At 33.7% G+C, this 18,055-nt stretch overlaps 1 protein-coding gene across 1 annotated transcript; it reads left to right on the forward strand.

Annotated features, from left to right (window-relative positions):
- Positions 1-2,015: 2,015 nt before the first annotated feature.
- On the forward strand, positions 2,016-16,993 carry LOC113769988 (transcriptional regulator STERILE APETALA). The gene is made up of 3 exons (XM_027314333.1): positions 2,016-2,246; positions 15,732-16,278; positions 16,410-16,993. Exons 1-3 carry the CDS (start codon positions 2,016-2,018, stop codon positions 16,991-16,993), a joined length of 1,362 nt encoding a protein of 453 aa, XP_027170134.1.
- The last annotated feature ends 1,062 nt before the right edge of the window (positions 16,994-18,055 follow it).

Raw genomic sequence — 18,055 nt, forward strand, 5'->3', positions numbered from 1 at the left:
TATTATTATATAATATTAATAAAATTATAATAATAAATATAAATATAAATAAAATTATATAATTTATTAATATTATATACATGTGTATATTATAATCATATGCACTTATAAATATACATATATATTATAAATATATTATTATATAATATTAATAAATTTATAATATATATTATATGAATATAATTATATTTAACTAAATAATTATAATATATATTTATATAATGTACTAATATTATAATTATAATATGTAATTGGATTTGTTTCTTGGAATCAAACTTGGGAATCGGACAAAACCCACCAAAATACTTGGGAATGGAGAAACACCAAATTTTTAGAAATCATTCCAAGATTTCAATTCCCATTCCAGTGAACCAAACACCATTTATGGGGTTCATTCCATTCCCCGAATCTGATACCCTCTTACCAAAAGTTTTTGGACTTGTAGTCCAAACACCTAAAGGTGTAAAGCTAGTAGCTTAAGGATTTTCACAAAGGTCTGAATTTGATTATGATGAAACGTATTCACCTGTAGTGGATGCTATCATATTTAGATATCTTATAAGTTTTGCAGTACATGAAACATTAGATATGCATCTAATGGACGTCGTTAATGCATATTTATATGAAAATCTTGAAAATGATATTTATATGAGAATCCCCGAAGGATTCAACATGCCTGAAGCATGCAAATCAAATCCTAAAGATATTTATTCTATTAAATTACAAAGGTCTTTGTATGGCCTCAAACAATCAGGACGTATGTGGTATAACCGCCTCAATGAATTTCTAACTAAAGAAGGTTATACCAATGATCTAATATGTCCATGTGTTTTTATCAAGAAAAATAGATCAAAATTTATGATAATTGTTGTATATGTTGATGATCTAAATTTGATTGGAACTCCTGAAGAGATTCAAAATAATGTTGAATATTTGAAGAAGGAATTTGATATCAAAGATTTTGGAAAAATAAAATTCCTTGGTTTACAAATTGAACATTTGAAGAGTGAAATTTTTGTCCACCAAACTACATATACCCAGAAGGTATTAAAGCGATTTTATATGGATAAAACATATACATTAAGTACTCCAATGGTTGTCAGATCATTAGATCATAATAAGGATCCTTTTAAACCGCGAGAGGAAAATGAAGAGATACTTGGTCCTGAAGTACCATATCTCAGTGCAATTGGTGAAGAATATTGAAATGCGACGATTAAAAGATCTCAAATGATGTTTACATCAGAGGGAGAAATTAATACACAAGAATAGTGTACTCTTTTTCCTTCACTAGGGTTTTTGTCCCGAGGGATTTTTCTCTAGTAAGGTTTTAACGAGGCATATTCTTTGTGTAATGGACATCCAAGGGGGAGTGTTATGAAACAATTTAAAGTGTGGATGTCCATTTGTATTCCCAAGAGAATTAATTCTTGATTTATGGTTACATTATGTGTAGAAGTTATAATCCATAAATCTATTCATGTAGTGGAGAAATCGTTTCATAGGTTTCTTCATATTCTTTTAGTAGTGGGTGTTTAATAGAATTGATATACCTTTAATCTTGTAGTACCTATATATAGAGGTACATTGACACCTTTTGTGAGGACTTTTGGATTAGTTGGAATCATAAGAATAATCACTCTCCATTCCTCTACTTCTTTCTCTAATATTTCAATTCTTACGATAGTAATTTATTTTATTAGTTTTAAACACAATTTTCAATTTTAACGATATTTCAAAAAATTTGCCTATATGGTGCGATGCTTATTTGGTGCAGTGGACCCAGACTTAACCTTTTTAACCGCTTTCAAGTATCAAAAAATTTGGCTGCATTATACTTACTGGCCCCTGCGGGTCCCACAAGCCTTTCCGACATCTTCAGTATAAATAGGACTCCATACCATAAACGGATTCTTCTCAAATGCAGTAGCACAGTACTTTGTATATAACACCGAATCAAAACAAAAGCACCAAAACACACACACGCAAACATATATATATATATATATAGATATATGTCAACTTCACCTTCTTCGTCAGAAGAAGTTGGAGGCAGAGATGGTGGTCGTGGCGGAGACGGTGGCGGTGAACTTGAAGGACCATCAATCTCTCGCAGTCGCAGACGATTTGGAAACCGAGTCTGGCCGGCCCCTTTTCTTGAGGCTCTGGCTGCCCAAGTCTCCATTGATGCCTCTCGCTCCACTGGGCGCCTTTCTGCTGCTCCGGCTCTCTGCAGCCTCTTTCAGGTGCTCTCTGCTTCCTGTATTAATAACGCTGGTGGTATAATACTAATTCATCTTAATATTCCAATGTGTGTTTTATGTACCTTGGCGTTAGATAATGCTTGGGAATAAAAAGGTGCATGGGAATGAAACTCATGGACACCCTTTTAGATAATATACCCACCACAATCCTAATGTAACCAATCAGTTTCGGACTGTTATATAGCAGGAAGCAACAACATTGCAGAATTGTTCTTCAACAAATAGAAGACTATGCAGTTTTAACACCTCGAAACAACCTCTAATATCTTACATGAACATCTTCTGCTGTGCGGATATGTAGTTTAGAACAAATAGGATGATCAGTTTTGGAGTTGAAAATGCTATGCAGGAGTATAAAACTTTCTACTTTGCGTCTTTGCCCTAGCCAAATGTTGCAAGAGTTTTTTAGTTTTAGGATGACCTTCGTACTTCTACAGTTGGTAGTGTACATATGTCGAGAGGAAAAAATAAAGGGTCTTTTTTAGTTAATAAGCTCCTTTCCATTTCGTTGCATCATCCCTTTTGATCTCTAGAAATACCCATTCTTTTTTGAATGAACTTTCCAAGCCTTTCGCCCCTCTTTCTCTCTCCCTCCTAGAGATGATGATGGAGACAGTTGGGACTTTTTTTTTTGGTTTTTTTTTTTACGTACCCACCAAATTGACAGTTGTGTAGTGAATTGAGATTCTTATTAACGGAAGCTCTCAATAAAAACGGAGTATTCAGGCTTTCTCAGACGTGTCTCTGGTGCTACTGGGATTTTTGTGTTTGCTTAGTTTGACCAAGGACAACTTTTTTGTTTTTGGTTAAACTTCCCCTGAATTTACTCTCAAAAAAAAAAAAATTTCCCCTGAAATTCTGATGATAATATGTTATTCTGTACTAAATCAATTGCAGATCTATTGTAGGTGCACTTTATTTTCTTCAGAGTTTCTCGCATGCTGATTATAATTATTCCTCATGTAGATTTCAAGGCAGCAAATATAATATATATATATATATATATACCTATCAAGCTTCTTTTGGACTTTAAGACATAGATGATTGCATAATCAATTGTCTTCGGGCTGTTTTGCCAAGTTTGTCGGATAACACTTTTTCGTTTTCTTATTGTAAGTTTGTAATGCTCGATTGTGGAAAGGATTGCACCGCCCATATGTTACGCAGTAATCAAGATTTAGACTGATAACCTATTTTAATGTGAAAATGGACTTTTACTTTTTTTAGGAAACATTAGGGCGCATTGGGTGCAATATATCTATATGCAAGTGGGATTTTAATAGTGTTTCTTTCTGGGAGACACAAGTGTACATTTTTAATTCCTCTAATAAACGGTATACCAGATCTTGAGATGTGGTGGATTTTGTGATTCAATTCCTTTTATCAGAACTGAGATTTGTGATTTGTGACCTAGACAAAGAAAAAAAAAAGAAAATATGAGATTTGAGTGTTTATGCATGTACAACAAATTCGTTTAACCGTCTCTAGTTTGCTTGTGGTATGACTGAATAATTACTTCAATAAGCCAAAGAACGAATCAGGTGTATTTGGATGATAATTTGATGTCAAAGAATTATTGACTTGCATTATAAATATATTTTTAATATATTTTTTCATTTCACAAAAATTATATAATAAAAAATATTATAATAATTAATTCAAATAATTTTCTATCCAAACATTAGTGGCAAAACTGGTCATCGCAATTGGTTGAGTGGACTGCATGCGGTGATGAAAATTGGTTCTTGGCATATATGTGTCCTCTTATATTGCCTTCGAAAAAATGTGTCCTCTTATATTACTTCAGACTTACTATCACAAGTGGCTTACGATGCATTCATTTAGATCAAAACGTTTGATCCTAGGTAATTTATTAGGCTGTAATCAAGTCTTGTGCCATCAATTTGCAAGTGTTACCATCAAGGTGCTATCTGGGTCAATAGACTGAGGGTCTCTCTCATTTGCTTGAGACGTAGTTGTTGTTGCATTAGGAGAGTCAAAGAAACACTAGCGAGTCGCTGAGCAAGTGAAGAAGATTCGTTGCCTTCAATGAGACAGGCCTTGGGTTACCTTTTCTTGGAAATGAAAGAGAGAGAGTACAGAAAGAGGTCATGCACAGTATAAAAAGCAGGCATGCATGTAATCCGATGTTTATATGAGCTTTTTGGACCACATAGATGGATATCACCCATCTTTGTCTTATATGGGTCCTAGATAATCCTGCTACACGTCTATATATTTGCTTGTACTTTCCTGCGAATAGATCATAGATGTCTATCTACGTACCGTATTTTAATATTGGTTGCATCAATTGAAGAAAAAATAGAAAGAGAAACTATGCTTTGAATTGCAATTTTTTAGAATAATTTTAAAAGATCTTTGAATGAATATTTTTTAACATATTTTCTTTATTCTCATTTATTTCACATATATTAAAATCTTAAAAAAAGTATTACACATGTAATTTTTTTTATAAAAACTGCGAAATAACATGGTTCAGACAACCACTTTTATTGTCCAATCTTAATTTTGAGTTTCTCATTTTCTGAAAAAAAGAGAGAAGTTACTCTTGATATTTTTCCTTTCTTTTTTCTTGTCCAAAAAAAAAAAGAAGTTCCAGTAGTCTTCACCACTTGAAAATATCGCACAAACTATTGGATTGCTCTTCTAGAAATGGGATTGGAATATGATCGCGGACGTGAGAATATGACGAAGCATTAGAATAAGTACAATATCGGGATTTTGTTTGCATTTGGTTCTGCGATTGTACTTATTGTACCTTATCTTCTCACCTGGTTTGTAAACTTTAACAGAAAGAAGTCAGTTTCTCACTCTTTTTATTTCTTGACAGTAGGATGTAATATGATGAGCTAGTCTTCTGCGGAGAGAGAGAGAGAGACCTGTACAAGAAGTCCACATAGCCGTATAGGCTATTGTATAGTAGTACATGACAGGTCGAATTTATTTATCAGGCAACCCTGGCTTGTCTTAGTCTTGCCTTAGCATAAACCCTACGCCCTACTTTGCCTACTAGACTTCCTGATCCCACTGATCTCTCTCTCTCTCTCTTTCTCATCATCTCTCCTCTCTTACACACACAACACACACTTGCACACTGCCCTTTGCACTTTTTCCCTGAGCTTTCTGTGCCTCTAATCTCTCCAGCCGGGCTGCTTCTGCTGCTGCTGCTGCTGCTATTACTTGCAATAGCATGCCTAGACAAGCATGACTCCGTGACTCCAGCTTCAAGGAAAAAATAAAAAACAAAAAAAGTCCCATAATAAATACTACTCCCAGACTGCATGTGTGGCTGATGGTCTCTCAACTTCATTATCAGTCTGGGATTTGCCCACCCAATATTTTGATTTGAAACTAAAAGCAAGCATTCCTAAAAAGAAAAAAAAAAATTAAAAGCAAGCATGATTTTATCGTTCCCACCCTATTGCTTTTCTTGGTCAATACACTAGCATCAATTGAATATTTGGGCTTCTAGGCTTCTCAAATGAGGGTTTATTTAAATGCTTGTCATGTTTGCATGTGGCCAAAAAAGACATAAAACAAACGAAAAATTTGCCAATTGCTTGTTAGACGGTGGTATTGAGTAAGTGCCCTTCTTTACTTTTATTTCTGTGCCTTTTTCTTCTTCTTTTTCCTTTTCTAATGGGACCCAATGTTGACCCAAATCTATATAGTTACATGGATCAAATAATTTGTGTAAGGGAATTGGGCAACACCCGACAAGACTTTCACCATTGCTGGATACGAGAATGATGAATAATGAGTTCAGTTTTAACTGTATATATCTCCTCGCATTACATTTAAAAAAAAAAAATATCTCCTCACATTTATATTTTTTGAGAACTTGCACACTTTTCTTACTTAATTACATGAAATGTTCATGTGAAAGTTTTTAAAGACTTTTGAAAGGGCGTGTGAATAAAATCTCCTTTTTTTTTATTTAGTGGAAACTACTGAAAGAAATCTTTAAATAATTAACAAGGTTCAGTGTTACCAAGTAACTTATTTCTATTTTGACTTTCCACTTAACATCTCAACTTATAAAAGGATTGGATAGAATTGCTTGCGAAAAATTATTTACTTGTATTATAAACTCATTTTTCAACATGTTCTTTTATCTTTCGAATAACTTTTTTATCTTACATATATCATATCACAAAAAACACTACAGTAATTATTTCAAATAATCTTCTATCCAAACACATCCACAATTCGTGTAATTTCAGGGCTAGCTTTCACAATTAGATTACTGGTTAAATTACGTCATATTTGTCAATTAATCTTGAAATTAGGTGGGGTGACAAAAAATATCATTTTAGAAGTTGAGGAGTGACTTATTACTTGGTTAAAAGGTGGACCATGCAAATGGTGTTCATTTAGATACTTTTTTTAAAAACAAAATTTTCAAATTACCTTTATATCTCACATATATCATATCACAAATTATGTTATATTCTAAAAAATTTTTCCAAACAATCTCTGTCCAAATATGACGCAAGACTTTATTTATGCTGGAAATAAGGCATACTCTGTGTCTGTATACATAATCAAAATCATAATTATTTGTAAAAGTTAGTTTCATTTAAGGTGGTTTTAAACTTGGAAAATTTGCCAATTTGGTCTCTACAGTTTTATACTAATATCAATTTTGTCCTTTATAATTTTTTTTAATCAATTCAATTCTCGAACTATTTTTCAGTTCCACTGTAGGATTTCTACATTGGAATAATATTTCCACCATATTTTACATCTTTTACACTGCCATCCGGGGATACATTTTTCATGTTAGAAAAATATGCTAATTTTCTCCCCTTTGACTAAACGTTTACATCTCCACTCTCGCAAGGCTGACGCCACCACCCTATCTATTACAATCATGAACCACCTTAAAGACCACCACACCGACATCCAAAACCAAAACCTTAACGAACAAATCCCAGCCACCTCAATCCCAAAAATTCACCGCAAACCACCCCTAATTCCTCTTATTCTCCCTGATCTTTTTGTTTATTCTCCTTTTCTACAGTCCCTAACTTTGGCATTGAGAGTGCCACTTTGCTGCCTCCACTAGCACTGAAAGAATGCTTGAGAGAATTGTCTTGGGTTAGAATCAACCTTTATAACAGAAAATAAAATAAGAAAAAAGAGTAGAACCTACCTGAAATTCAATGCGTTTTAAATTAAGTGTAGAAGAAAGAAAAGTGGGGGCGGGGTGGAACATGCCATTTCGACATAAATAAGCCTCTGAACTCCGATTAGGGTCATCGAGAAGGGCTGAGATCATAGAATCCAAGATTGGATGGGATGCGTACCACACGTACCTAACTTCCTAGAAGTTAGGGTCAAAATTACACATATTTTGTCATGTTCGATTCTGTCGAGTGAGAGGAAGTGCTAAATACACATTCCTTCATTCTAAATCTGCACATTGGACAAATTCCAATATTAATAATGTAAATCATCAATATTAGTAGTACAAGTCATCATTGTATCAAATCAGTAGATTTAAGATGAAGGAGTGTGACTATAGAACCACCCTTGAGAAAATTTCTACCATGTATAGTCTCTTTTATCAAGCAAATAGCTAGACTTGTGGTAATAATTGTAATAGAGTATAACAAAATAGTACAAATATTAAAGAAAGGTGAAAGATCTCAAATTTGAACGGTGATTATATGTAAATTATAAATAACGTACTTGTAGGTGACTGTCCAATTGTTTCGGCATACATGATGTAAGTGTAACCACTCTCCAGAATCATGGAACCTTCTCAATAATGTGTTAGCTTTTGTGGTGTTATTTATAGAAGTCGAAGAAATGAAATTTGAGTCAGTGATAAGGGTGAAAAAAGATGCAATTAAATGTTAACATTGTCTATTTTGAATTCTAAATTTGGTATGAACTTTATGAACGTTAGTGAAACCAAAATGTAGCACTATTTGCCTAAAACTTTGAATAGAGTGCTTTTATCTGCATTTGTAAGCTCTATTGTACTTCTAAATGTGCTAATTTCAAATCTCCATGTGTATTAGATGTCATATGCTCTGAATGATTTTGAAGAGGTCCACGGAGACATTTATATGGAAATCTTCCTTCTTGTTACATGATTGAAATTTTTTCACTTCATTCGGCTAATATCCTTCTCTCTTCTTCTACAGCTTTTCTATCTTCTACTTGTGTAGGTTTCATTTTTGTTAGCTTTTCTTCCGAATTTCATTTCTTGAATCTATGGTCTTAAACCCGAAAAGCAAAACTACCATAGACTAAGGTAAGCAGTGTTGTGTTCATGAATAGGGGTTATTTGTCCTCCATTAGGTTAAGAGTAAGAGAGAGTGCTTAATATATAGATTAAGAGTCTAAACTTTGTCGATTTAATCTTTTGGATCAAGGTTGAATTCGTAACTTTGTATTGGGCATCATGGGGTAAATTTCTAAACACTGTATAATCAAATGTATCATTGTAGGATGTATACTAAGAGCAAATTTCTAACGCGATCTAATCAAACTTATCATTGTGAGATGTAAACTAATAGTGAATGATGTATTATTTGAAAATCCCACATTAAAAAGTTAGTAGATTATCAAACGCCATATATTTTATACTAATTGAATTAAATTTAAAAAGTTGGAACAAATTCCAAAATTATAGATGAATGTTTTATATTTAATGGTTATATTTGTTATTAGCAATTAAAATCGAGCAGTTTTAGTTAGTTGCTCATAGCCCTACTAAGGCCTAAGGGATGTGTTTATTCATTGAATTTCATTTTTATATAGAGGTAAATTTTCATAAGGACGTTATTTATTTTAAAGCCACAAAAAAATGTAGATTTTGTCTTCAATGATTAGTTCCTATACAGTTTTAGTCCTTAAATATTTGACAAAAATAAATCTAGTCCCTAATATTTAATACTTTTGCACTTTTAGTCCCTAAAATTTGATAAGAACAAATTTCATCCCCAATTTGTCCAATTTAGAGAAAATTTAGGATATTTGAAAATTTTTTCCCAATTACCAACAAAATTTAGTCACATGTCCAACATATTGAATGTAAGAATAAAAAAATAAAATAGTGGTTAACTTTAAACAAGATTAAGAATTAATAACTCAGGTGTAAACTAATGAACCACTAAAAAAAATTGGTTAAACTACAAAATTGAAGGCTCGAACATGTAATTCATTGATCTAGAACTCATTTTCATTCTCTATCTCCATTACCCCTAAACAGAAAAATCCTAACTCAACTTTTGCATATAGTTTAACAATTTTTTTCTTGCTTCCTAGTTAATTAGTTACTCAAGTACCATAATGGCAATTATTCTTATTGTTCAAAATTAACTGCTGTTTTGCTTCTTTTTTAAACAATTTAATTTAACGAACATGTGACTGCACTTAATTGATTCCGCTAATAATTTGGAAAATTCATTAATTGTCCTATATTTGCTTCACATTGGAAACATTGGGGCCTGATTTGTTTTTATCACAATTTTAGAGACTAAAATCGCACTAGGTGCCAAACATTAGGGACCAAATCGAAACTTTGGGGACTGAAATTGCAAGTGCCAATATTGTGGATTAAAACCACATTTATCTCTTAAAGAAATGTTAGTTCATCAATGGGTGTCTGAATACTTTATCAATGACGTATTAGACATTTGATTAACTCCCTTTTCATGCTTCTTCTTTACTAATAAAATTTAAAATTCTCTGAAATCGTTGCTGGAAGAATTTTTTCTTTTATTTTGCTGAAGGACAATTCTAGTTTGGTATTGTAAATCTTGGAGGAAATCGCTATACACCTAGTAGCAACATAGTGAGGGTATAATTTTCTTTAGGGAAGTGAAATCACGTACAAAGCCTAGATTTATATATTTGGTTCCTTTATAGATTTTTCTAATAATCACATCTCTTCTTAGTTGATATGAAAAATCCGGAAATTGTAGACCTCAAAACACGTGGTGGGAAACGTTTCACGCTCTAAAAAGTTGAAAATATAGTCTTGATGTGTATTTTCCTTCATTGACTACCAAGAATTACAAAAGAAGTAAAGCCCTCCAGCAATCTACTATGTTAAAGTACAACACTTATAAGTGTGTAACGGTTTGATAAGAAGGTTTTTAATCAAGTTATTATTGAAATTATGGCTACATTTTTTTTCAAAATGTAAGTGGAAGATCCTGAATCCGGGACTCTCACTTACATTCATTTTTCTCGTACCATCCAATTCATCCGTTCCCAAATTATGATTATATCTTTAATACGAACTGTAAAAATATATATGATTATTGCCTTAAATTATTGCTATGCTGGAAGCCAAACAAATTCGATGAATACGACAATAGATGGAAACAGTAAACAAAAAGTTTATGTATGAGCCCAACTAAAGAAATCTAATTGATAAGAATGGTCAGAAAAATGAAAGTATCTGAATTCTTCAACAAGAACAATACTCATATTCCTTAGTTTGTACAAAGTTTGTAACTCTAGCATAAGTTAAATAATTGTATTGCATATTGTGAAATTGACGAAACATTTTGACTTTAGGTCCTTTCTTTTAGCACCATTTAGGCTTTGCAACCAATTATCCAGAAAAATGGCAAGGAGTCACTATCTGTAGCCCCGTCCTTGCTTAGGCAGATTCCTTGAAGAATAATTTTGCATTTGAATACGTTAACAATTCATTTGGGTGAAAGTAAAATTGGTTTAAGCATGAAATAATTCAACTGCAAATTCCAGAAATTATGTGTTAAGCTTTTCTTATTACAAATGGCAAGTACAGCCGTCAGAATTGTCTCATAAATTTACATATACTATTTTATTTGGGATAATTTCGGAAACCTCAGGAGAGGTTTCTGACAGTTTCACTTACCTCTCTTCAGGTTTGAATAATTATATTAATCCTTTTCATGCAGTAAAATGACTATAATATTTTTCACTTATAAATAATTCTTAAAAAAATCTACAAGTATAATTAGTTTTTCATTCTAAAGCAACGCTTGCCGTATAGAAAAAATATTTTTCTCTCTCTGACTCTCTCTCTTGCATCTCATAATCCACTTTTTGTTCCACAGCAGCCATCTCATTTGATACATCTCGAATCCTCATAATTATAGAAACAAATCCTCTCTCTTTTTTTGTTGTTTTCCATTTTTTTATAAGTATTATTGAATTAAAATTTCCAAATGACAATTTGTGGGGGCAGATTTGTTGTCAAACTAAATGAAGATGAAAAGGATGGCGGTGATATAGAGTACAGACAAGAAAATAAAAAGTGATGGCTAAAATGGAACATGGATTGAGGAAGGTTACGTTATTATGTCGATTGTGCCAAAAAGATTTTTGGGATATAAAAATTGCAATCGAATTTTCCTAGAGATATGGGATGTGTTTTCTAGTATTGCTTTTGGTTGCTCTGTGTTGGTATTCTTGGTGGGTTAGATTATTTTAGCATAAAAAAGGTTGCAGTCATTTGGATAGTGACATTGATCAATTGAAATAATGAATTTAGGGAAAAAAAATTTGAGGCCAAAGATTAGGTTGGAGGCAAACTTTAATTGTTATAGTTAATTTGCACAGGAAGTTTTGGGAAGGGAAGTAAGCTGTCAAAATTGTGAGAATGTAGAGATTAAATTGAAGTGGCTTGTTTAGTTCGTTAGACTAATGGTTATGCTGCTTGCGATAGTTGTAGTGTGGAAGAAATTGATGAGTGAGTTTTTCCCTCTTCTAACAAAGAGGTATTTTAGAATTTTTGAGGACAAATTTAGCATATTGGATTTATATTGTTATTAAAATGTTAATAATAGAGGTGGTAGGTGTAATTTTTTTAAACTAAAAGGGAGCTACTTGCAATAGTTAGAAACCTGAAGGGAGGTTTATGAAATTATACCATTGTATGTTTGATCGAATGTTTGCCAACACTTGCTGCAGATGAATGAATCAGTTTACTACTGTCCTCTATAGTCCAGAATTGACAACTAATAAAAAAGATATAATCCGTAAGCTGGGAAACCAAACTATCATGCCTTTATGCTATTTTTAAATGGCTTAATTCCACTTTTTACTCTCAATCTATAAATGCACTTCCACTTCAGTTTTTAAACTTCAATTTTGGGCACTTTATCCCTAAAGTAGGAAATTCATCCTAATTTAGTCCTTAAATTTTAAATTAAGGCACTTAACCTCCTAAAGTATGAAATTCGTCTCACAACCAAAACAAATGGAATAGTTGGTAAGTGGTGCTCAAAATTTAAGGACTAAAATGTGTTGGGTATTACATACTTTAAGGGGTCAAATGTAGAAAATTGAAGTTCAAGAATTAAAGGGATAGATTTCATACGTTGGGGGTTAAAGTATTCAAAATCAACATTGAACAATTCAAGTGGGATCAGGTAAATAGTTTAAGGGTTCAAAGTGGAATTGACCCTTTTTAAATCGTTGCCATATTGGAAATACGATTAGTTCTAAGTTTTAGAGATAAGAGATATGGGAAAAGTTGTAGTGGGATCATTTGGATCGCTATTAAAATAAAAGGAGTAAAAGATCGGCCATCGGCTGCTTTGTTCGAAGACTGAATTAGATTGACCTTTCAGCTGATAATCGGACGACAATTTTATTGATTATATTTGTCTTATTATATCCATGTGGGTCTATTTTATATTTTTAGTGATTAAAATATTGGACCAAATGATTCGAGTCTGAAAATATTGGGAAAACGATGAATTTGTTTGTACATTTTATTCCTCGTACCTTTTTTTCATATTTGAAATGAAGGATTTAGTTTTTGGATTTTACAAACAATACATTTTGATCAACACTACAAATTTTGGATGTTTCTTGGTCCTCCGGGCCTGTGGGGGATAAATCCTACGACAAACATTCTAGGGGCTAAAAATGAAAGTCTTTAATCCATCCTCTTCATCAACTAATAAAGGGCGCAAGCCTTTTATTAGCCCCAACGATGTATTTTCTTTTAATAGGGGCTAAACCTATTGTATTTTCTTTGTAGCCCCAACGATGTTGGTCACCTAATGTGTCTGCAGTTCTTAACAAATAGACGGGAAGGAGTATAGGACAATTGATGATATACCTGCATCCGAATGGGAAAGGTGTTTGGCCACTAGGAAGGATAGCGGGATGAGCTGGGATTTTAGCCAAATACTTTGCTTTTAATATCAGGACCGGAAAGAAAAAGAACGTGAAGCAAATATCCCAGAAATGTCTAGAGATCAAAGTAGATTAATCGTGTAATGCACTCATGCACAGTATAACAAAATTTTAGGACTATTAATGAGTTGGGTCAGTCAAAGCCCAGCTCAAAAAAAGCCTGCTGAACCAATTGTTTAGTTGGAGCGGATAGAGATTGAGGTTAAATATTAAATTTGAATTGAATGTATGTCGAGCTTTGGCTTTGCTAGGCTTACACCCAATTAAAGCCTAGCCTGTGTATAAGTATAATTATATACATAAAATAATATAATTATATCTATAATTTGTAATTATACATATTATAACATAAAATATTAGTAATATATATAAATTTATAATAATTATAATTATTAAACGTATATTAAATACAATTATGAGCTTGGCCTAAGTCCGATTTCAGGCCGAAACTCATAAAATTATAAGTCAAGTTTGAGCCATCTAATCTAGACACGAGTTCGAAATTCCAAAAGCTCTATTTAATTTGTGAACTGAGTTTAGACTTGCAAAAGTCTGGCTAAGAGAACGCGATTGATAGCCCTAAAAAATTTTAAATGATGATCTTCTAGTGGTGGAGTCAAGACTAACAATCAGTGGCTACAGCGTACATCTAAAATGGTGTCATAAGTTTCTTTTTTGTTGTAAAATCTTTAAATTTATTATTTTATTTAAAGAGTAATTAGTTTTGTGTTTTAGCAGAACTAAGAAAATAGTTGTTTAGAGAGGTAATATGAGGGGATTAAGATTTCGCATAGTACAGTGGGCAATGGTAAGGGAAACAAGTATTCTTCAAAACTGAAAGGTGTTAATTTGCTAAGTTTCATGCATGTTCAAAATCTTGCAAAGTCAAGGGGCTCAACACAGCTTGCTTCGCCCGGACTCCATGTTCTTCATACATTCTTGGTTTTAGCCACCGTTGACAAGATTAATTTTTGTCTTCTATTGATAGGACTTCGTTGGTCCAATCAAATTTAGCTGCAGAATGAATTTTAAACCAGTTAAAAGTGGACAAGGATTTATTTCATTTGTCTCGGTTAAATTCTTGCAACGTCAAAATAGACCAAGAAATCAAGCAAAGCCAATAAAATCTCGTGTTGGGTTGTCAGTAAGTTTAACAGATTGTAACCAACGTTTGGCTTATCTTCTTGTTCTCTTTTTCTGTACTTTATGTAAAACCGCTTAATAATTTCCATTCAAAAACATGTTAACTTTTTGTTTTAGTTTCATTTTGAGATCTTAATCTTGAATGGAATATGCAAATCAAAATGTACAAGTTGCTATACTTTATTTGCTTGCTGTTGCTTCTTTCGACATTTTCAAACATATTGTATTAGTAACCTAACAAAAAATTCCTGAATAGAAGTTAAGTAGAACGTGTTGGTCAACTTAGTAAAGCCTGGCTTGGCTATTTGAGCAGCTGCTAAAATATACTTATAAAATGTAAAATGTTGCTTTCAGTGAAATTTTCAGAAATATTATCTCTATTGCTCGTTCCTAATTGGAATGTTAATGCAATTACGAGTTGACCAGATTACATGTTCGGGTTAATTTTGAACTTGGTACTAAGAATTTTTTAGCATGCGATAGTCTCATGGGTGATAATCGAATGTTTAGTGGTCGCGGAAACATATATTACTGATTTCTTAAAACGGCCCAAATACATAATTTTGTGGTATTTTAGTACTTATTTATTGCCAGAATAAGAATTAAAATGGGAGAACAACATCTAAAGGGCACTACTAAAGCGAGTTGACATCATAGTGAATTTTTCATTTTCTTAATGATCTTAACATCTAAACATGTAATCCCATCTTCTCAAGTATAGTTTGGTCAAGTCAAATGTAGCAGATTAAAACTTGCGCAGTCATGCTCAAAAAGGTATAGCCATCTTAATTGCTTTTTTTATACTTTTTTATCCTAATTATTGAGAACATAAGAACACATGTAAATAGAGGATTAACTGCAAGCCAAACAAATTTGGAATAGTATAACTTTTTGTTTTAGGAAGTCATCTACCTCTATCCAAGCATATATTAATCTCCTTTTATGGCATGAGAGACATAGTTACCCCACCGTTTACATGATCAGGAAATTAAACAATATTTTTGCCATTGATACCCATCCATAAGCCGTCTGGTAATCCGCAGCTCAAACTTGTGTCGCTCCCTTTCCTTCTAGACAGATTGAGAGGAAAAATGTCCGAAATTCAGATTGTGGCTGCGCTGACTTTTCGGTGAATCAACGCAGGTATGTTCCACATGGCGGGCTGTATCACGCTCTGACCTCCTATGGCAGAACCTAACAAGGCGTATTTGGAACCGTGAGCAGCTGCTTCTCACCCACAACACTTGGGCAGAAGAATTTATTTATTGGCATCGTACTGCTAATAACTTCCGCTTGCACGGATATGCTTACGCAACCCTGCAATTGCTCCCAGCAGATTACAACAATAACAATGAGGGTATCTCCTGTACCCGTCTTGCGCTGTCTGACCACTACCTAGCAGCAGGTTTATCCAATGGTTCTGTGTGCCTTTTCCATGTTCCCAATAGGCTTCATGTCTCAACATTCCATCCTCATCACCGTGATCGCCTAGGACGCTTCTCCAGCTCTGTGTCCGGAATCATCCTATCTGATACTCAGGTCGTGTTTGCCTCACTCGATGGTGACATTCATGTTGCAATGATTAACTATCCCAACCCCCCACGCCGAGCTCATCCAGGGGAAGTTGTCAATGACGGTGCTTTGGTGGACTTCACAGGATGTAATCGGTGGTGGGTTGGCCTTTATGCAGGTGCCTGAATTCTATCATTAGTATATAAAGATATAATAGTGTAGCAACATTTCAATGTACTTGTAATTATTTTTTCTAATTCATGTAATAAGTAATCATGGTATATATGAACCTTCTTTCTTGTTCTGCAGGTGTTCCTGGGCGTGCTTTTCACGTGTGGAATAGCGAGACTGAAGAGCTAGTTTTTGTTGGCGGTTCGCTGACTGATCCAGAAGCTGTAATGGGGTGGCATTTACTTACTGATCAATTGACAGAATTTGTGGGCCGAATCAGAGTCACAAGCCATGAAGCTGCAGTGGGATGCACAAACCTTAGAGTCGTGGTTTTTGATTTAAGAAACCCGGATATCATATTGGGAGAGGAAGTGTTTCAGAGGGAAATTGTAGTAGGTTGTGTCGATGCTAGTGGTCAATCATTCATGGTAGTGGATAACCGTGGTTCGGCAAGCGTTCGGCTAGTTGGCACATTGGAGGAAGTGTGTAGATTCACCATGAGGGGAGCCTCGCAGAGGGATGTTTTGGGGTGCATGAATGGTGGATATGCAATGCTATGCACCGCAGGTGTTATTAGGGTATGGAACATAGAGAATGGAGAATATTTGTACAGTCTTAGAGAAAGAATAGGCGACGCGAATGCCCTAGTTGCTGATGAAAGGCATGTGGCTGCTTGTTCCAGGGATACCACAATTCACCTATGGGATTTTGGAGCTCAATAAGATGGGGCATGGAATGTGAACTTTCTTGGCCTTTCTTCTGACTACAGATATCTGGAACCTTTAAAAGTTCATTGATTGGGAATTCGTAGGCCATTTTTAAGCGTCTAACAACGGGTTGACATTGTATTCCTGTATAGTGGTCGTGTAGTTTGACGCAGACACCGGACTTCCTAGCAGATTTTGTACGCAAATTTTATTTGAAAGCCACAATTTTGCTCTCGTACTTGAGACGGTGTTTTAAAAATTAAACTGGATTGGTCGGTCGAATCATGAACTGGTCATGTTTACAATTTGGTTTAATAGTTGGCCCGAAAATTTAATCTAATCAGTCAAACTTGATCAAGAATTAGTTGAACTAGTAAAAATCAAGAGGTTCAACTGGAGTTCGCTAAATTTTTATTTTTATAAAAGAATATTTGAATTGTATTCAAATTTTTAATACTCAAATAACTAAAAAATGATTAAACTTTTAAACCGGAGTTGAATCGATTGAACCAATTGAACTGTGAATTTGGAGCTCTCTTCTATTTAACCTTTTGGTCTAGGTTTGAAAAACAATGACTTAAAATGATATCATTCAATTGGTTTTTTTCTTTTTTACGGTTTTGCATTGCCAGAACAGATAATTGGTTTGATTTATGATCACTTTTATAAAGACGTGCAAATCTTTCGAAAACCTATATAATTGTCTACAGGCATTTTTGAAGATCTATGTTTATGTCTATATTTGTGCATGTCAATACTCAGTAGCACGAGACTTGCCGAAATTAACTCAGACCAGTCATAATTTCGTGACTCTAATTTTAGAATCTAGACCCAACTGAAACTTAGAGATTGGAAGACAACAAAGTGTTGCAAGTCAATAGGACAAGATTTGTCAAAATTCAACTCAAACATAGCAGGTAGGGTAAAATCCGATGATAGGAACCTGCCCGAAGGTATGAACTCATATCTTACGAAGTCCTGAACCTAGACGAAAAATCAAGTTGATTTGCGAAACTCTTGATCTTTCTAAACCACGAAGTTATGAACTAAGAAAGTTTCTCAACCCACAACTTAATA

Source organism: Coffea eugenioides, chromosome 5 (genome assembly GCF_003713205.1).
Source record: "Coffea eugenioides isolate CCC68of chromosome 5, Ceug_1.0, whole genome shotgun sequence".
NCBI classification, from domain to species: Eukaryota; Viridiplantae; Streptophyta; class Magnoliopsida; order Gentianales; family Rubiaceae; genus Coffea; species Coffea eugenioides.